This window comes from Macaca fascicularis, chromosome 6, assembly GCF_037993035.2.
Source record: "Macaca fascicularis isolate 582-1 chromosome 6, T2T-MFA8v1.1".
In the NCBI taxonomy this organism is placed as follows: Eukaryota; Metazoa; Chordata; class Mammalia; order Primates; family Cercopithecidae; genus Macaca; species Macaca fascicularis.
This window is the reverse complement of record NC_088380.1, coordinates 98,617,862-98,639,563: the sequence shown is the minus strand read 5'-3', so window position 1 is coordinate 98,639,563 and position 21,702 is coordinate 98,617,862. Positions and strand designations below refer to the sequence as shown.

Sequence of the window (21,702 nt, the reverse complement as noted above, 5' to 3'; positions counted from 1 at the left end):
ACTTTAATATATATTTTACTATATTGATATTTTATAAAATGAATGCACGAAACAAAATAAAATGTTTACTATTTATTTTACTTACCTCTAAAAGAAAATCCCCTAGATACTGAATTGGATAAAATGGAGCCTTAAAGTTATCTTTTTCTTTCTCAGCTTTAATTCTTGCATTACTGGCAATCACATGAGTTATTCCACTTGGTGAACTTTTTGGTAAAATAACATTTGCCTTTCCAGCCTCCAAAACTCTAAATAAAAATGTAAATGGTATAAAAGTATTAGAAAATTTGAGTTTATTTAGTCAAATTATCTAAATTAATTATTTCTTAGGAGTATGAATGAACTTTTCTAATAGGGACTAATTTCTTTGGGCAATTGAGGATCACAGAGAATACTGCAGTAATTTCTTAAATTATAAATTGTTCAGAGCAGATATTTAAGAAGTCATAGTAGTCTTTCTACCCATCCATTTCTTGATAAAGGAAAGGCTTTTAGGGATCAAGAATATTAAAGTATTCCCTAAGGAAAAGTCATGTCAATAAACCAAAAGAATAATGAAAGAAGTCTAAGAAAGCAGCTATTCTCAAAGGTAATGTACTCCCAAGAAAGTAATTCTGGACCACAAAATATGGAACCAGTTGCAAACACTCCTAAAAAGTGAGCTTTCAAAAAATTTTAGCCTTGAACTACTTAAAAAAAAAAAAATTAGCCTTGATCTATGTTAAGAAATACATTTTACAAAATAAAAAAACAAAATTAGAAAAAAACAAACTAAAAAATACATTTTACATTTAGACTAAAAAGACACACACAAGGAGAGACATACATCACAAAAATTTCATGAAGTTCTGCTTTTCTGCTTAGGCTTCAGAAAGCCACAAGAGAGGCTACCACCTAACAATAAGAAAAAGTCAAATAATCTACAAAATCCTAACTTTTATTGACCCCATCAGAAAACCAAGGTAACAAGTCAACCTAGTAATGTGATTTCTGAAGAGGGATAAGCTCTTTTATGAAGAGACTGGACACCCAAACTATTTCACTTTTGGCAGATCAAAGGAGCAACACATCTCTCATAAAAACATGTAAAAATTAAGTAGTTTACAAAATTTAGGGGCAACTATAGCTAGCATCACAGTTCAGAAAACTCAAAGTCCGTGACATAAGGGAAACTTGTCCTCGCTAGCAAGCTCTTTGCCACATGACTCCATTAAATGCTCATGAAAAAGACTGAGGGCAGGTGAGAAATGCAGGGAGCTCTCCTTGACAGCATAAGCAGGCCAGTGGTGACTGGCTGCCATTAACGGATAGATATAAAACCAGGCCCACTTCTCCAGACTGTTCTCTCATACAAAGCAAAAGCCTTAAGTCACCTGGGTAAGAAAAGACAGTCTTGCCCTTGGACCTAGGAAAAGATGCACTTCTTCTCTTGGAGGGGTAGAAATAAAACTTACCTGCCCTTAGGGAAGGGTTAGGAAAATCTGCTGCTGCCCAGCCGGGGAAAAATACCCACTGTTTCTGGATGAGGGATAGAAGCAAAAAACATCTTCCCTGAAGGAGCAGCAGTAATTTCACTTAGGTCCCAGATCTTGTATCAATACACAGCAGAGATCTAATACTGGAGGAGAGGCTGGAAACCCTCTTGCCCAGGCCACAGCCTATATGTACAAGGCAGAATTTAGCTGCCACGGAAGGCTGATACACAAACGCTGAGAAAGACCCAAACCCAGCGACCAATGGTACAGAAAATGCTTAAGGGTGAAATCTGTCTAGCAAAACTGGGAATATATCTACCCACACCCTCGATCTGAAGCTGAGTAACAACAGAGAAACAAAGAGTATGAAAAGAGACACCTTCTATGACCTAGTAGTTCAAGGATTGCTGAAAGCTAGGGCAGAGCAAGAATAGTGATGAGAAACCCTCCAGCATTCCAGTCCAGTCCCCATAATAAGCACAAAGAAAGTGGAGCCCACTGCTGTAAGCTGAAGTGATGCACTGATGGTGATTATAGAATTAACAATACTCAAATTCAGCTGTCTTGTCGTTTTCTGCTGCTATAACAGAATACTGAAGACTTGGCAATTTGTAAGAAAAATAAGTTTTAATTCTTGGACTTTCAGAAACTCTAAGAGCATCTGATGAGGACTTTCCTGCTGCATCATCCCATGGAGATAAGCAGAAGAGCAAGAGAGACCATGTAGGAGCTTACTTTTATAACTAAGCCAGTGCCATGATAATGGCATTAATTCCTTATTAAAGGCACCACCTTCCAATACTGTCACAATGGAAATTAAATTTCAACATGAGCTTTGGCGGGGCGGGGAGGGGGGAAGGCAACAACATTCACCATAGCACTAGCTCAATAACTGACAAGATTAACTCAATCACCCATACTAACGACCTTATAGAAGAGGTGGGCCTACTTTTTAGATATAAATATTATTCACATCAGCCTCTATCAATATTCTTGTACATATGATATCTGGCATGCAATAAAAAATACTCAACATACAAAACAGGCAAGAAGAAAACCAAACCACTGTCAAGAGAAAGGAATCAACAATATACACTGAAATATGACCCACATGTTGAAATTATCAGAAAACAACTTTAACATAACTATGACTGATGTGTTAAAGGAACTAATGGAAAAAGTGGACAACGTACTTGAAGAAATGAGGAATTCATTGGAGAGTTCAATGGAAACGGTAGAAATAAAAGGCATTATATCAAAGAATTTCTTTGACAAGCTCATCTGCAGACTGAACACAAATGAAAAAGGAATCACTGAATTTTAAGATTGGTCCATAGAATTATCCCAACTAAAACATTTTTTTAAAAAAGAATAAATCATGCAATAGCTATTGAAAATAATCAAATAGTTTAAAAAGCATGCAATGGAGTTCCAGAAGAACAACATGAAGGAAGAAATATTTAAAAAGATAATGGCTGGAGAGTATCATATTTAATAAAAAACCAAAAAACTCCACATACACAAGTTCAGCGATCCTCAAGCAAAATAAATCAATAAAATACACAAACACAAGCACTGTACTACACATCATAATCAAACTAGTAAAAACCAATGGCTAGGAGAAAATCTTGAAGAAAACCAGGGAAGACAAAATGAAACAAAGAGAAGAAAAGAATGACAGCTGACTTCTCATCAGAACTATGTAAGCCAGAAGAAAATGGAACAGAATCTTTATAATTATGAATTAAAATGCAAAAATTGTCGATCCATAATTCTATATGCAGTGAAAATATCTTCCAAAATTAAACACCTTCTCAATTAAAAAATGAGATAAATCATTCCCAGCACACTTACATTATAAGAACTGTTAAAAGGAGTTCTTTAGGCAAAAAAAAGTGTGATACCAGAGGAAAATCTGGAGCTACACAAAGAAACTAATAATGCCAGGAAATGGTAAAAATGAAGTCAAATATTGAACATATATTTCATTAAAATCATCTTAAAAGTAAATGACTAGCAAAAGTAAAATATTACCAATGTATTTGGAAGTTTATAATACAAAAAAGTCAACAATAGAAAAAAGGATAAGAAGAACAAATGGAAATACAGTTGACTCGTGAACAACACAGGTCCACAAAAGTTACACACCAAGTGTGTCTGCCTCTCCTGCCTCCCCTTCCACCTCTTTTGCCTCTGATACCCTTGAGACAGGAAAACCAACCCTTCCTACTACTCAGCCTACTCAGCATGAAGGCAACAAGGATGAAGACATTTATGATGATCCACTTTCACTTAATGAATAGTAAATATATTTTCTCTCCCTTATGATTTTCTTATACATATAACAAAAGTTATGTTAACTGTTTATGTCATCAGTAAGGCTTCCAGTCAACAGCAGGCTATTAGTAGTTACGTTTTTGGGGAGTCAAGTTATACATGAATTTTCAACTGCATAGGGGGTCAGCACTCTAATCCCACACTGTTCAACTGTATATTGTTTTAGGGTTTCTGCACTACATGCAAAAAGATACTATTTGACATGTGACTATGAACAGTTAAAGATGGACACTGTATATACTAGAGCAACCATTAAATAAAGAGATCTAATACAGACATTAAAGGAAACCATTAAAAACACTCAACTAGTGGAAAAGAAGTCAAGGAAAAAGGGAAAGCAGAATAAATAAATGATGGGATGGCTGGGTGCACGGGCTCACGCCTGTAATCTCAGCATTTGGGAGGCCAAGGCAGCCAAATCACCTGGTCTCAGAACTTCAAGACCAGCCTGGCCAACATGGTGAAACCCCATCTCCAATAAAAACACAAAAATTAGTCGGGCATGGTGATGTGCACCTGTTATCCCAGTTATTTGGGAGGCTGAGGCAGGAGAATCATTTGAACTCGGGAGGTAGAGGTTGCAGTGAGCCAAGATAGAGCCACTGCACTCCAGCCTGAGCGACAGAGTCAAACTCCATCCAAAAAAAAAAGAAGAAGAAGAAGAAAATAAGGGCAGATGAGAAGAAAATAACCAGCAAGGTACTAGATTTAATTCAATTTGTTAATTAAATGTACATGTCCTCAACAGTGCAATTAAAGGCAGAAATCATCAAATTACATTTTTAAGACACAACTCTAGAATGTCTACAAGAAACCCATTTTAAGTGAAAGAATATAAAATGATGTACATGCTGATGTTTCTTAAAGGAGCACTAAAGTGGCTATCTTAGTATTAGACAAATCCAATTAATATCAAGCCTGGGATACCTGCATAAACCACAGAACTTCATAAAAACAGTGAAAGGGCAAAAGCAAACGGTCTCACTTTGACCCATCACACCTCTCCCTTACCCAAGTTGGCACAGTGCCACAGAGAAAGGATCCTCCAGGGCTCATGGTTACTACTGTAGGCAAAGAGAACTGGAGGCGGGCATCGTGCTTTTATAGAATTCTGAGATAACATCTCAGGAAGTCCACTCGGGTATCACTTCAAAGGGAGGACAAGGGGTAATGGCACAGCTAGACAACCTGGGGTCAGATAGAAACAAAACAAGGAGGTAGAGCTCACAAAAACCAGTGCACAAATCTTGGTGGTGGCGCAACATACCTGCCATTAATGGCACCAAACCAGAAGTATCAGTCAACAGCATAGCACCTGCAAAGCTATTGTGGGATGTTCTACCTGGCGCAAATCCCTAGACGGGCAGCCTCCAGGCCCAGCCTCAAACCCTACCCCATGGTCTCACCCAGGGCGTGAGACACTCACCACACCACCAATATAAGAAACCAGGGGCTAGTTATGCCACAACTGGGAATTTCAACAGCACTTTGCGCAGCCTCAACATTCATGCCAAGATTCTTCTTAGGAAGGGAAAGGACCACGACATTGCATTTCAGCAGAGTGGGGACTAGTTCTGCCATATGTGGGAGTTTAAACAGCATTCAGTACAGCCTTAATACACATCCAAAGACTCCATTCAGGGAAGGAGATGCCAACCACAGTGTATTTCAGTGAAGTAGAGAGGCTAGTTCTGCCATACTCAGAACTCTGAACAGTGCTCAGCTCAGCTTCAAAGCCCACCTCAAGACCCCACCAAGGCTGTGAGGCAAACCCCAGTTGTAATTTGTACTAAGCATAGCAGTTAGGCCCATCCATCTTAAGCAGCAATTCTACTTAATCTTGGAGTACAATCTGCAACCTTGTCCAACTGCAGATCTCAAATATTGGTATACCTAGCCAGGGAATACACCCTGACCCTGGCCCAACTGAAGGCAACTGCAGTGCCTAGCCTGCAGCTCTGCCTGATTGCAGAGCTCAGCCAGTGGTTTTGCCTAACAGCAGAGCCCAGCCAGTACAGTCTCCTCTCCAAAATCAATGCAAAGGTAGCAGCCCAGCCATACAGAGTACCAGAAAGCAAGCTCTACCTGCTTGGAGTCATCACCAGCCCATACAGAATCACAAGCAGTGATCTCCCAGTGATCACTAAACAGTGAAATTATATCCCTGCCAAGGAACACCTGTAAAAGCTGGACAAGGTGGCTGTCTCCACAAATGAAGAGACCAATGCAAAAACTCAAAGATTACAAAGAATCAGGGCACCTCCAAAGAAATTAACAAAGCTCCAACAAAGGACTCTAAAGGAATGGAGATCTATAGATCTACAGAAAGATAGACAAAGAATAATCCCTTTAAAGAAGTTCAGGCCAGGCTTAGTGGCCTATGCCTGTAATCCAGCACTTTGGGAGGCCAAGGCAGGTGGACCACTTAAGGTCAGCAGTTTAAGACCAACCTGGCCAACACGGCAAAACTCCATCTTTGCTAAAATACAAAAAAAATTAGCCAGGCGTGGTGGCCGGTGCCTGTAATCCCAGCTACTCAGGAGGCTGAGGCAGGGGATTTGCTTGAACCCAGGAGAAGAAGGTTGCAGTGAGCCAAGATTGTGCCACTGCACTCCCGCCTGGGTGACAGGGTGAGGTTCCATCTCAAAAAAAAAAAATCAGTAAAATACAAGAACATACAGATTAAAAACTAAAATATGGAAAACAATACATGTACAAGAAGTCTGACAAAGAAATAAAAAGAATAAACAAAAACAAAACAGAAATTCTGGAGATGAAGAATATAATTACTAAAGTGAAAAATGCAACAGAAGGCTTCAACAACAGCAGGCTTAATCAAACAGAGGAAAGAATCAGTGAGTTCAAATAATTTTCCAGTCAGCAAAGCAAAAAAACCCAAAAGGATGAAGTCAATGGGAATTATGAGACCTAATAACTGCATAAAATTAGGTCAGCAGAAGATAGCGCAAAAGAACCAGAAAGCATGTTTATGGAAATAATGGCTGAAAACTTCTGAAATCTGGGAAAAGATGGCCACATCCAGGGACAAGAAGCATAGTGGTTTCTAATCAAATTTAACCCGAAGGAGTATACCAAGGTATATAGTAATCAAATTATCAAAAATCAAAGACAAAAAAAAATTATGAAAGCAGTAGGAGATAAGAAACATATCACACACAAGAGTCTGAACATAATTACCAGTGGATGTGAAAGCAGAAACACTTCAAGTCAGGAAAGAGTCCCATGATACACTCAAAGTGATAAAGGAAAAAAACTGCCAATACCTTACCTGGCTAAACTGTTCTTCGGAAATAACAGAGAAATTAAAAATTTCCCAAACAAAAAGTAAAGTAGTTTATCATGACAAGGCCTGACTGATATGAATTATGAAAGAAAGTTCTTTAAGTTATATCAAAAGGCCACGAATCAATAACATAAAACATACAAAAGTATAAAACTTAACAATCTAAGTAATGTAGAATCATATTCACAATATTCTGGACTAAAATAGTGGTGTGTGAAGCAATTTTATCTCTAGTGCAGTGGTTAATAGACAAATCTATCAAAACAACCATAGCTACAATCGTCAGGGGATACAAATTAGAAAATAATATAAATTTTGACATCAAAACACAAAATGGGGGAGAGTAAACATGTAGAATTATTATATGCTACCAAAGTTATCAGTTTAACATAGTGTGTTATAAGAATAAAATGTTTTATATAACTACATGGTAACCACAAAGGAAAATCTCTACTAGACACACAAAACATAAGCAGAAGGGAATCAATGCAAACCACTACAGAAAACCATCAAACCAAAATGGAAGACAGAAACATACAAAGAAACATAGTATATACAAATAAACTGGAAAACAAACTACAAAATGGCAGTAGTTAAGTCCTTACCCACTGATAATTACCCCAAACATAAATGGATTAACTTCTCCAAACAAAAGATATAGACAGGTTGAATAGATTGAAAAAGCAAAAAAAAAAAAAAAAAAAAAAAAGCCAACTATGTGCTGCCTACAGGAGACTAACTTCACCTCTAAGGACACACAGAGTGAAAATGAAGGGATGGAAAAGGATACTCCATGTAAATGAAAACCAAAAGAGCAGGACTAGCTACACTCCTATAAGACAAAATAGAATTTACATTGAAAAACTGTAAACATTGGCCGGGTGCGGTGGCTGAAGACTATAATCCCAGCACTTTGGGAGGCCGAGATGGGCGGATCACGAGGTCAGGAGATCGAGACCATCCTGGCTAACACGATGAAACCCCGTCTCTACTAAAAAATACAAAAAACTAGCCGGGCGAGGTGGTGGGCGCCTGTAGTCTCAGCTACTCGGGAGGCTGAGGCAGGAGCATAGCGTAAACCCGGGAGGCGGAGCTTGCAGTGAGCTAAGATCTGGCCACTGCACTCCAGCCTGGGCGACAGAGCAAGTCTCTGTCTCAAAAATAAAAAGAAAAAAAAAAAAAGAAAAACTGTAAACTTTATACCTGAAACTGCAAAACTATTAGAAAAAAACACAGGGGATAAACTATAGGACATTGGTCTGGGCAATAATTTTTGGATTTGACTCCAAAAGTTTAGCCAACAAAAATGAAAACAGAAAAGTGAGGTTACATAAAATTAAAAAGCTTCTGCACAGCAAAGGAAACATTTAACAGAATGAAGAGGCAATCTGTGGAATGGGAGATTATATTTTAAAGCCATACATGTAAAACAGGGTTAATATCCAAATACAAGGAACTCAACTCAATAACAAGAAAACAACCTGATTAAAAATGGGCAAAGGATCTGAATAGACACTTCTCATAACAAGATAAACAAATGGCCAACAGATAAATTTTTAAATGCTCTATATCACTAATCATTAGGAAAATGAAAATTATATCTCAGTTCTCTCAGAATGGTTATTATCAAAAAGATGATTATTAGTGAAGATATAGAGAAAAGGGAGCCCTGGTATTCCCTAGTTGTTGGGAATGGAAATTAAAACAGCCATTATGGAAAACAGCATAAATGATCCTCAAAAAACTAAAAACAGAGTTACCATATAATCCAGCAATCCTACATTTGTATATATACCAAAAGGATCTGAAACCAGTATGTTAAAGAGCTCTCTGCACTCCCATATTTACTGCAGCATTATTCACAACAGTCAAGTTATAAAACCAACCTAAAGTGTATATAAATGGATGAATAAAAAATATAGTATATATACACAATAGAATACTATACAGACTTTAGAAAGAGAAATTATATCATCTGCAACAACATGGATGAACTGGAGGACATTATGCTAAGTGAACAATCCCAGCACAGAAAGACAAATACTATTTTTAACTTATATGTGAAAGTCTAAAAAAAATTAGATTTATAGAACCTAAAAAAGTTGAACACATAGGTGCAGACAGCAGAATGGTGGTTACCAAAGGCTGGAGGTGGGGGAATGGGAAATGTTGGTCAAAGGACACAATGACAAGTATTTGAGGTAATAGAAAATATAAACAAAAATTACAAAATCAGGGCCATTGACAAAATACATATGCAACTGATAACAGGACTTCAATATATGTAAAGCAAAAGCTGATAGGACTAACAGAAGTAATGACTAATCCAAAATTACAGTTAGAAAATTAAGTTATTTTATCAGTAATTGGGAATTAAATAATAAACTTGTAAGTAATCAATGGGTCAAAGAAGAAACAAAAACGAAAATTTAAAAATACTCTGAACTTAATAAAAAAGCAAACACGATTAATACAAATTTGTGTGATGTAGATAAAGCAATGTTTGGCGGCAACTAACAGAAAAATAGGTCTAAAATCAGTGATCCAAGTTTTTACCTCAAAAACAAAAAACCAACCAAAGCAAATTAAGCCTAAAGCAAGGATGGAAATAATAAAACCAAGGACAGAAATCAATGAAATAAGAAATAACAGAGAAAATTAATTAAACCAAAATGAGTATTGAAATTTCACTTCCAATTGCTGTTTGCTAGTACATAAGAATGCAATTAAATTTTATACAGTGATCTGCTGTCTTTTGATCTCGCTAAATTCACTAGTTCTAGTATCTTGGTTAAATTTTTTAGTATACAACCATGTCTTTGGAAATAAAGACAATTATTTTTATTTCTTTGCAATTTTATGCCTCATTTCTTTTTCTGGCTTATTGCAATGGCTAGTACATCTAGTAAAGTCTAAACAGAAACTGTAAGATTCAGCATCCTTGCCTTGTTACCAATCATAAGGAAAAACATCTTTCACCATTAAACATGACATTAAGTTTAGATATTTACATAGATTTCATTTATCAGGTTTAGGATACAAAAATCATTTTAAAAAACTTGCAGACAGAATCAGAAAACTATTAAAAATGAACCAGAAAAAAATACACCATGATGAAGTAGTTTATCTCAAGAATACAAGTTTGGTTTAGCATTTAAGAATCAATCAAGTGGCCGGGCACAGTGGCTCACGCCTGTAATCCCAGCACTTTGGGAGGCAGAGGTGGGTGGATCAAGAGGTCAGGAAATCGAGACCATCCTGGCTAACACGGTGAAACCCCGTTTCTACTAAAAAATACAAAAAATAAGCCGGGCATGGTGGCGGGTGCCTGTAGTCCCAGCTACTCAGGACGCTGAGGCAGGAGAATGGCCCGGGAGGTAGAGCTTGCAGTGAGCTGAGATTGCATTACTGCACTCCAGCCTGGGCGACACAGCGAGATTCCGTCTCAAAATAGATAAATAAATAAATAAATAAATACACAAATAAGAATCAATCAAGTATAATTCAACACATTAAGAAAATAAAGAAGAAAAGCAAATTATCTCAAAAGACACAGATAAAAAGTTTAAGAGCAATCTATAATAGCACCCCAAAACACAAAATACCTAGGAATAAATTTAATAAAATATGTGCAAGATTTATATAATGAGAACTATAAGACATTAAAGAATAAGTGGAGAGATACATAGCTCACTAATAGGAAGACTCAATATTTTTAAGATTTGACCTATAAAATACAATCCCAATCAAAATACCAGTTTGCATTTTCACAGAAACTGACAGTGATTATAAAAATGTCTATGGAAATACAAAGAATCCAGATTCACTAAAACAACTTTTAAAAAGATTAAGAAACTCATAGTACCTAATTTCAAGACTCACTATAAAGATACAGTAATCAAAACAGTGTAGTGTTGGTAAGTTAGATATAGAGATCACTGGAACCAAACAGGAAGTCCAGAAATAGACCACACATACATAGTCAACTGATTTTCAGTAATAGTGCCAAAATAACTGCAGAGCAACTGGAACTCTCATACACCACTACTGGGAATATAAAATGGTACTACTTTGAAAAATAGTTCATAGCTCTCTGCAGCCTCCAACTCCTGGGCTCTAGGCTATCTTCCCACCTCAGCCTCCCAAGTGGCTAGGACTAGGACATGCATCACCAAGCCTGGCTAATTTGCCAAAAAAAAAAAAAAAGAAAAAAAAAATTTTTTTGTACAGACAGTGTCTCGCCATGTTGCCCTGGCTGATCTAAGACTCTGGGGTCAAGTAATCTCCTCTTGTCTTGGCCTCCCAAAGTGCTAGGATTACAGACCTGAGTCACTATGCCTGGCCAGTTTGGCATTTTCTTATAAGGTTACACACACAATTGCCATCTAAAATAGCATAAATTCATTCTGAGATATTTCCCAGAAGAACTAAAAACATGTCTACATGAATACTTGTACCCAAATGTTCATAGCAGCTCAATTTATATTAGCAAAGACAAAAAATATCCCAAATATCTACCAATATGTGAATAAACAGACTGTAACATATTCATAGAGTAGACTACTACTCAGCAACAAAAAGGAATGAACTGTTGGCATACACAAAATGGATGAACCTTAATAATACTGTGCTAGGCAAATGAAGCTGTATCAAAGCAGTATTTAAGTATGATCCCCTTCATAAGGACCTCTTAAAAAGGACAAATCTAGTCTATAGTGATAAAAAGGAAATTAGTGGTTGCCCAGTGTTGGTGGTACAGAACTAAATGTTCAAGGACACAAGAGAACATTATAGGATAATGTACATGGAACAGATCTTGATTATAGTGAGGGTAACATGGGTGCATCAATTTGTCCAGACTCATCAAAACATACCCTTAATTTGTGTGCATTTTATTGATTATAAATTACATTTAACTAACGGAGACAAAAACACTCCCCACCCTCTTGCCATAAAAAAAGTAACAGCAGTCTTAGAATACAGTTTACCCAATAAAAAAGCTTTCAAAAATATGGCAAGGACAAAATGAAATAAAATTATGATGAAATCAGTATGAATAATGAAGACAGCATTACATAAATCCAGAATGATGCTTTTGTGATAATTGCAAGTCTAAAAGTGCTTCAAAACTAGAAACAAAAACCTCCCAATTAGTTTTCCTTTTTTGTTTTGCTTGAGTTGGTCAAAAGGAATAACATGGAAAGTAAAATAGAGATATCCAGAATAATCTAAAACAATATTGTAAAGTAGATTTTGTTCTATGAAAGACACATAAGTCTAAAAGAGCATAATGGCTTACCTAGGAGATTGGAGTAAATCACCATGGCTCATTTGGGCTAATAATTGCAAAAAAATACAGAAAGTACTCATACAAATCAAAATTATTTTCTCACGAATTGCTTTAGCTTTTATGTAATCACATCCTACCTTATAAGAGAATCACTTCGCTTATCAGTTCTAACAAGGAGGACAACTTTCCATCTGTGGAAGGCTCCTGGAGCACCAGTGCGTTTCAGTTCTTCACGCCACCTTTTAGGTGCAGATTGCATTTGAGGTGAATAACGGGAATCTTTTTCAATTTTATATCCCCATTCATAAGTTGTTTCATCAAGCCATCTGCCACTTTTGGCACTATGAATTATATAGTCCTTGGTTAGTATCCACTTTCCTAGAAAGCAAATGAGCTGTCAGTCACAAAGGAATTTTGGTTCTGATAAATGATAAACAACGAAGATCAATTATAAAATAAAAGTCAACCTTTTTCAAGATAAGACTCTTAAGCGACACTGCTAACATTATCTTTGAACTATGCATTTTGGGGAAATTTTTTGATAGTGAGAGGCTTACAATATCACTGAACACTGTATGTAATCTTTTCCATGACAAATAATTGTAATTCTAAATATAATTCCATAGTTATAACTTAGTTATAATTATAGTTTCATTTAAATATAATTCTAAATTACAATTCTATAATTCTAAACATAAATCTAAAGCTTTAAAATCCAAAATAAAATGTGGTATTACTTGAATTATTATTACTATCATTATTCACTATTTTGGGTTAGATTTATATTCTTCCTCCTATGCTAACAGCTTTTCCAATATTGTTCACAGCATTATTACTCTGTAAAACAAATTTATTGAGTTAAGGAATTTTTCAGGTCATTTTATAACTTTTTTTTTTTTTTTTTTAAAGAGATGAGATCTCGCTACGTTGCCCAGGCTGATCTTAAAACTCCTGGGCACAAGTGATCCTTTTGCTTTGGCCTCCCAAAGTGCTAGGATTACAGGCATGAGCCTCCGCACGCAACCAACAGTTTCTTTATCTGGGCATCAATGATCTTTTTGAACACTATGGACAATGTATGTTTTCATTTGTAAAGTTAAAAACGAATGCAAGTGTTTTCCTTGTAAGTTAATCTAAAAAAGGATAAATTCACCCAAGTTACACACACTTTTTTTTTTTTTTTTGCAATCAGTAGACTAATGATATGTTAGATCAATCACAATACAGAAAGCTATAAAAATAGAGAAAGCTATAAATTACAAAACGATACAGGAGAAGACTAAGTCTTAATTTGGATCTATAGAATTTAATATCTTAGAAAAATAAAATAGTATGACCATTGTTTCATAATATGGATAGAAGCAGCAGAGAGAGAACAAAAGCACTGACTGTATCAAATGACAGATGAAAGAAAACTTGACTGAAAACAGCTGAGACTTTAACAAAAGCTTAAGATTTTGACATTTTGTGCCAGTCTTTTAGTTAATGTATTTTTTTTGTCTTATATAAAACACACTAAATCCTTGTTGAGGTAAATATTTTTGCCTATTTAATACATTTTTCATGTGTTACAGAATTTTACTCAGAAGAATAAGCAAAAAAAAAAAATTAAATATTTTCAAAAAATATCAGAAAAACACATTGAGGTTTGATATATAAATATGCTATCTCTCCAGAGAATAAAATACTTTTTCTTTAACATGAAGATTGTTTTCAAAAGTTGGGGCAAGACAGTTAACTTACCTGCTGCACAAGCTGCTAAAAATTTTTCACTCTTACATAGGCGTTCAGCTATAAGATGTGTACAATTTTTGTATTTCTGGAGGGAAAAATCCACATCAAGAAATGTTACTAAAGTAAGACTGCCTTTATAACACATTCTTCTTATTGTTACAATATCAAGAAGGCATTTTATCATTGTTAGGCCAGCATTTTAATTCTAGTTATTTTTCAAATATACCTTGAACATTTTGCTAAGTTTCTTACCTCACTCTTAATAAAAGTGCAATCTAGTTTTAAAAGTAATTTGACTAGCGCTTCTTTTTCTTCCATCTTAAATCCTGTCATTTGGATGATATGCTTTGGGGCACCATCTTCCATCTAGCAAATACAAACGTACAGAAGATAACATGTTAAAGATATTATTCACAGGGTTGACATCATTATTTTTTCTTAATTATGAGTACTAAAAATAAACTATTAAACATATAATGAATTAAAGACGTTAGGCATAACTCTTAAAACAATGTTAAAATTACTTACATACGATAGAAACTAGTTTTAAAAGTTATCTTCTCAAAATGTGGCCTTAAAAAAGTGAGGGGTTTTTTTTCTTTCTGATTTGAACATTGAAAGTCTGGATTAATACGTTACTTGACACTAAAACACATTGATGAATAAATATTCTTCCTCAGAAAATGACAGAATGTTATACAAATATTGGCATAATAATGTTATACAAGCTTCATTTAAAAAGTATTGTTGGGCCGGGCGCAGTGCCTCATACCTGTAATCCCAGCACTTTCGGAGACCAAGGCAGGCGGATCACGAGGTCAGGAATTCTAGACCAGCCTGGCCAACATGATGAAACCCCACCTCTACTAAAAATATAAAAATTAGCCAGGTGTGGTGGCAGGTACCTTTAATCCCTGCTACTCAGGAGGCTGAGGCAGGAGAATCGATTGAACCTGGGATGCAGTGGTTGCAATGAGATGAGATCACACAACTGCACTCCAGCCTGGGCGACACAGTGAGACTGCATCTCAAAAATAAACAAACAAACAAACAGAGTATTGTTGGCCGGGAGCGGTGGCTCATGCCTATAATCCTAGCACTTTCTTTGGGAGGCCAAGGCGGGCAGATCACCTGAGGTCGGGAGTTTGAGACTAGCCTGCCAACATGGTGAAATCCCATCTCCATTAAAAATACAAAATTAGCCTGGCATGGTGGCACATACCTGTAATCCCAGCCACTCGGGAGGGTGAGGTGGGAGAATTTCTTGAACCCAGGAGGCAGAGGTAGTGGTGAGCTGAGATCGCACCATTGCACTACACAGCCTGGGCAACAAGAGCGAAACTCCATTTCAAAAAACAAAAAAAAAACTACCGTTGTTCGCTAAGAGCTTTTGAAACTTACAGACAATGAAACAATCAGATTTTATGCTCCACAAAGACTTTAAAGCCTCTGTGGACAGATATTAAATATGTACACATTACCGGAGAAGTGAATAGAACTCATGGTCTCACAGCATTTATATCCAATAATTTAGTAAAGTGTGTACACATAATAATCCTGGATCCTATTTGCAATCTATATTTCTTAACTTTGCTATATATATATGTTAATTTCATCATTTACAAGGTAAACTGAAAAATCACTTTTTTTAAAATCTAAGTTTATTTTCATAGGGACCCTCAATCCATATTTTAATGTAGTTCACAAAAAGTACTTTGTGTTTAGGGAGTACATAACTCATAGAATTTCTCATCAGAATACAATTTTATTTGTTTACATGAGGTTGAACTGGAGATCTAGATAGCATCTTAGAGAAAAATCTCAATCTTTTCACAGACAAGGAAAGCAGGGACTAGAGAAATCAGGGCAATTTTTCATTTCCCTAACAATTTGGTCATCATAGCTATGGATTATTAATATTTAACTAATGTCATAGCTAGAATAACAACAGTAGCTATTTTCAACAACCAAAGAAACATGACTTCTTTCAATACAATTACAAGTAAACTTCAAAAACTGTAATGATTTGAGCCCATAACTAATAGCACACAACTGGTAAAGTGAGAAACATTCTTCACAAAAGTCTGCTTTTAAAGACATATAAATACAACATATATAAAGGTTGGGATTCATTTAAGAGTAAAAATTGAAAGAAAGTCTCAATATAAACAATTTAAAGCATTACTCAGAAGTGAACTTTTATTTCTTTGCTTAGAGTTTTGAAGAGGAGGAAGTTCGGCTAGGGTAACTGCACTCTTAATTTTTCTCTACCCTTCATCACTCCCCATTTCGTTGGAGAAGCTCCTTGAGACAACTAAATGGATATGCTTTGCTCAGCCTATCTGCATATTTGCAAAGAAGGTCCATATCGATGCTTTCTGACACATCCTAAGGAGCTGCCAGTAGTAGTCCTGCACTGCCTGTGTGGGTAAGTCAATTCAGAGGCTATGTACTAGGAAGCACACTATGGTTCCATATCAAAACCACTGCCTTCTTGCAGAAGGATGAGGGAAAAACAAAACAAAACAAAAACCATCATCTTCAAAGCAATGTTTACTCAATAAAAAAGCTGATATTTCAACCTCAATTTATCTGATTTTTGCATTTCTCAACTGGCTGCAAAAGGGGCAAAGAGGTACAATGTACTTTAACCCTCTAAAACTCAGATACAGAACATAAGAAAGTGCCTTAAAGATAAGGCTCTCCAATGAAATAAATGTTTTTATTAAAAAGTTACAGGGATTTGGTCTAGTCAGTGTAAAATTTTTAAGTGCACATACTAGGGATTGGTCTCTTATGAAAAATTAATCATATACATGAAACAGTTTCATCAGTAAATAAATTAAGCTTCTTGTATAAGGAACCCCTTACTGTATTAATCATCCAATTTTTTTTTTTTTTGAGATGGAGTCTCGCTCCGTCGCCCAGGCTGGAGTGCAATGGCACAATCTCGGCTCAGTGCAAGTTCTCCTCCCCAGTTCACGCCATTCTCCTGCCTCAGCCTCCCGAGTAGCTGGGACTACAGGCGTCCGCCACCACACCTGGCTTTTTTTTTTTGCTTTTTTTTTTTTTTTGAGACAGAGTCTCACTCTGTCGCCCAGGCTAGAGTACAGTGGCGCTGTCTCGGTTCACTGCAACCTCTGCCTCCTGGGTTCAAGCAGTTCTCTGCCTCAGCCTCCCAAGTAGCTGGGATTACAGGCACATATGCTTTTCCTACTACTTGTATATTTTTAATGTATTTTAGAGTTTCAAGGGCTATTTAATGGCTATTTCAGGAATATTGCCAAAGAAGTTTGAGTGGTTTTAAAAAATCTAAAATCTTGCCTGATTATTCTAAAAATTGACACAAAAAAACTAATGTTAAGTAATCGGAATATACAAAAAATAGTAAAAAAATTGTTATAACACTGTTACCCAAAAGAGTTTTATTTAAAGTTTGTCCTTTAAATTTTATTATTCTGCTTTCTCAGAATTAAGTTATACAGAAATAAAGGAAACATATCCTACATTGCTGTTTCCAGATCATGTTAACAGCTATTTTACAATTTGAATATTATTAACAACGTAACATTTTAATGTATTCTGGTTTCAAGTATAAATTATTAAATTATTTGGATTTATTGGAGTTAGTGTGTAAAGCAAAGTTTTCATCTTAAACCATATGGTCTTTATAATAAAATAAATACGATGGAAATAACCCACTTTGTATATTTAACAGCATTTTCTGTCAAAACAAGAGCCCATAGTAAAATGAAAATAGGACTAACTGCATAATAGCAGAAATCAGGAAACCCCTTTAAAGCAATTTATTTCCTTTGAAAATGATTAAATATGAAACTGAAATTAAACATGCAGAGGAAAGGGAAGCAGGAAACAAAGGTGAAAAAATAGAATTTCCTGATTCAAACATTATCCGTAAACTGTGCATGTTTAAAAACAAATCAGAATACAGGATATTCTAGTCACAAGTTTATCAAAAAAACTGAGCTATTAGCTAAACTTTAACAGAATCAGGAATCCCAGTGATGGCCCAAAATAACTAGCACAGTTTTATAACAGTTTTCTACAATAAAATTATCTCCTTGAAACAAGAGAGTTTAGAATACATTTAGTAATGCTTTTCTACAGCACATGATATGACAAGTGAATGACTTGGATTATAGGATCTAATTCATGCAGTTACACAGGAAAACTGTATATGTAGGAATAAATATAAACATGTATAGATATATTGATTGATTGATTTATAAAATTCATGGTTTGACGGTTCTTTCTGACCCTGCAGGATTAAGAATACAATAAACCTGATATGTCAATGAAGCCAAAAAGAGCACTATAATTGATTTAATACATATCAAACCCAGACAATTAAAAATCCTTTAAAGTACAGTCAAGTTTAGTGCAAGTGATATGTCTGGGATAGGGAGGATCAAGAGCTAACTTCTAGAAGTCTTCCAGCACAAGAAGGAAAGTCAATATACCATAATTGTACCAGTGGTTATTTCTAGAAAAATTATAGATCTTTATAGAACTAATGGGGGGTGTCCCTTGGAGCATTCATACAGAAGATACTGTCCTAACACCAAAAAATGGAGGGGGGAAAAAAGCAAAAAAGACAGCATGACTTTTTACAGTTAAAAGTTTTATCTTTACTGTCAAAAAAGTTAAACTTTTATGACATTCTTAGTTATGAGAAAATGTCCTTCTGTAGTAATAATTAACATCTTATAGTAATTAACAAAAATTAGTTACTTACCTTGAACAATAAAATACAACTAAGGAGACAATGACTGTAAATAGAGTTGGCCTTTACGCATAGCAAGCAACTGTCTCTGTGGTATGGGCTTTCCCAAAATATCTCCCACATGGGCCTATTCTTGATGCCTGAAATTCCTTTGTAGTTGATGCCAGTCCAAAATGCAAAGAAAATCTATAGAACTCTTCATCTTAATTAAGAACACTATTTATTATAAACTAGCCTTTTAGGTCCTTTGAATTCTTTATAGTGTAACACATAGCTAGAACATGTTTGAAGAACATGTTGAAAATTGAGCTCAGAGACAAGGAAAGACAGGAATACAGATATGAATACAAAAGTGGTTTCAGAGGCAAGATGAAAGAGCAGGGTACAACCCTTGGGAAAAAGTGGAAGGTGCTACAAAAATGAGAGGCAGGGATGCATAAATAGGGTTTTATAAGGAAAATAAGGATAAACCTTTCCCTACTCTACGTTACATAGGGCTGGTTATAAAAGAAACCAGCCCTACTTATAAAAGAGAAGTAATCTTAGAAATAAATTTTATGGTATCATTAGCTAAAATAAATATTTAAGACAATAAAAAACTTTGATTTATATATTTATATATATAAATATATATTTGTATTTAAGAACTAAAATTTTCCCCCCAAAATAACCTTACAGACCTTTCAATTTTAACATCCACTTATAGAAAATTTGAAAAATACTACAAAGTATACACAAAGATTAAAATCATCTCTAATTCCTTCAGCCTGTAATACCATTGTTAACACTGGGGAGGGATGTTGACTTTTAGGTTTTATCTGAGTGTAAAAATATATATATAACAAAATTTGGATATTACATTGTTTCATATCTTCATTTTTATGTAATATTATATTGTGATCATTTTTCCCTGCCACTTAATACTCTTCATGGTTTTAAGGTCATATTATGAAAACTAGTGGTTTCTTAGTGTTTGTTATTTTGGTGAATTCTTTTGATTTTAAACCTACTTCTACAGCAAACTAAGGAAAATTATTTGACACTCCCCTCATCTGAAAAGCATATACCCAGCACGGAATGCAGTCAAGATTTTTGCTCTGAATTAAAGAGTCTGAAAAATTTTCGTGATTTCTCTTATTCAAAACATTTAACTGGGAAAGTAAACAAATAACTGTTAAAATTGAAAAGGGTCCAAGTGTTGGATCTCTGTTTGAACCAATATTGCAAAAGGCAGACACATGTCACAGTACTTACACTGTGTGTGTAAAATACTGTTTGGCTTTTAACTACAAGTGACGTTCAGAAATTCTGGCCCCTTTAGGCCTAGGAGCCAAATTAGGCCCTTGGTTTAGTATCACTCAGCTGGTCTTCGGACTTTTTTTTTTTTTTTAAAGACACAGTGTCTATTTCCTGCCCCATCCTTCAAAGACATAAGAGAGAGATGCACACACACGTGTGTGTATGTATAAATATTATTTGACAGAAGTATCCAGTGATGAGACTTGAGGGCTGTTCTTACTTCCATGGCATTATTTGGGAAAGAAGCAGGAATTAGTCCCTCTGATGACAAATTCAGCACTAGAAGGAAGAAACAGAACAAGCAGCAAAGTGAATATGGTGAGAAAGAAATGAGAAGCTTAGGGGAACATATGGAGATGTCCAATCTATCCAATACTGTACAAGGCACGGGCTGGGCAGATGTTAACTTAGGGATGAAGGAGTCCTTAAGGAAGCAAGCTGGTCAAGAGATGAAAGGTTCATAAAAAGAATAGATGGACAGTAGATATTGGTTAGCCATAGAGGATAGAAGTCAAATGTGCTTTGGTATCCTAGGAAATTTGGTTTACTTAGGAAGAGCATATGTCTAAGGTTGAACAAGCAGGATTCAATTTTTACTGAGGACCTACTGTGGTTTATACACTTCATAAATGTTAGCTCATTTCCTTCTTCACAACATAAGTGCTATTTATTTTTCTTGTGCAGATGAGGATACTGGAAAATCTGAGTGATTAAGAAACTACTTCAAGGGTACACAGCTAGTAAATGGTAAAAACAAGATGCACAGATAAGTCTTTCTGCAAAAATTATATGCCTTTTCTACAACACCAAGCTGAAAAGAACTTCAGAACTTAGTCTAATACTTTTAACAACATTATAATTTCATAAAGCAATCTACTTTCAGCTAACACAAAAGAAAGATACATTACGTGCAACGAACAGTACAAGGGTGGGAAGACATTTAGAACAGCAATATCATTGAAAAAATTTAAACATAATTATAAATTATTTTCAGTAAAATAACAGTGTCTAAAATTTCAAAGCATTTCTAGAAACAATCTGAAGAGTGCTCTTTTGGTCTAATGAGAAAGTTTTCATTATTTTCCCCTCAAAAGTGATTTGGTATCAATCAATCATTAGAGTAATTCATACAACAAAGACTTTCTTCCTCCTCAAAAATAACCAGTGTGTTTTAAATTTCAAAGTCATTTTGACAGAAAGTATGAATTAAATGAACTTAAAAGTTCCAGAGTTATTTTACTTTTAAGCAGTAACATGCCCTTATAAGGGCAGAAATAGTACACAGTACATTATACAGATGTATTTTCTATTAGCATATTCAAAGGGTCAACTACAAGAGTAACAGATGATGTTTCATTTTAGTTACATTTTTGAGAGAGTTCGTTTTGTTTAGGATTTATTATTCAAAGCCAACACAGAATTTTTTATTTTACTTTTTTAAAATGTTTAAATGGTGAAAACCCTACTTTAGGGTAATATAATCAAGATACATATAATAAGGAAAATACTAATAAATAAA

General features: G+C 35.2%; 1 protein-coding gene across 8 annotated transcripts in view; it reads right to left on the bottom strand.

Moving 5' to 3' along the window:
• Positions 1 to 21,702, bottom strand: part of SLF1 (SMC5-SMC6 complex localization factor 1) — a 76,767-nt gene that overhangs the window by 53,189 nt on the left and 1,876 nt on the right. For all 8 annotated transcript variants that reach the window (XR_012413921.1, XR_012413920.1, XM_065545832.2 and 5 more), the window contains 4 exons: positions 14,393 to 14,506; positions 14,150 to 14,225; positions 12,544 to 12,784; positions 86 to 248 (listed from right to left, as the gene is read on the bottom strand). Coding sequence is in view for 6 of the 8 variants with exons in the window: in XM_065545832.2 (XP_065401904.1) it covers positions 86 to 248; positions 12,544 to 12,784; positions 14,150 to 14,225; positions 14,393 to 14,506 (594 nt within the window). In the remaining 2 variants the exon portion in view is untranslated. The remainder of the gene's footprint in view (positions 1 to 85; positions 249 to 12,543; positions 12,785 to 14,149; positions 14,226 to 14,392; positions 14,507 to 21,702) is intronic.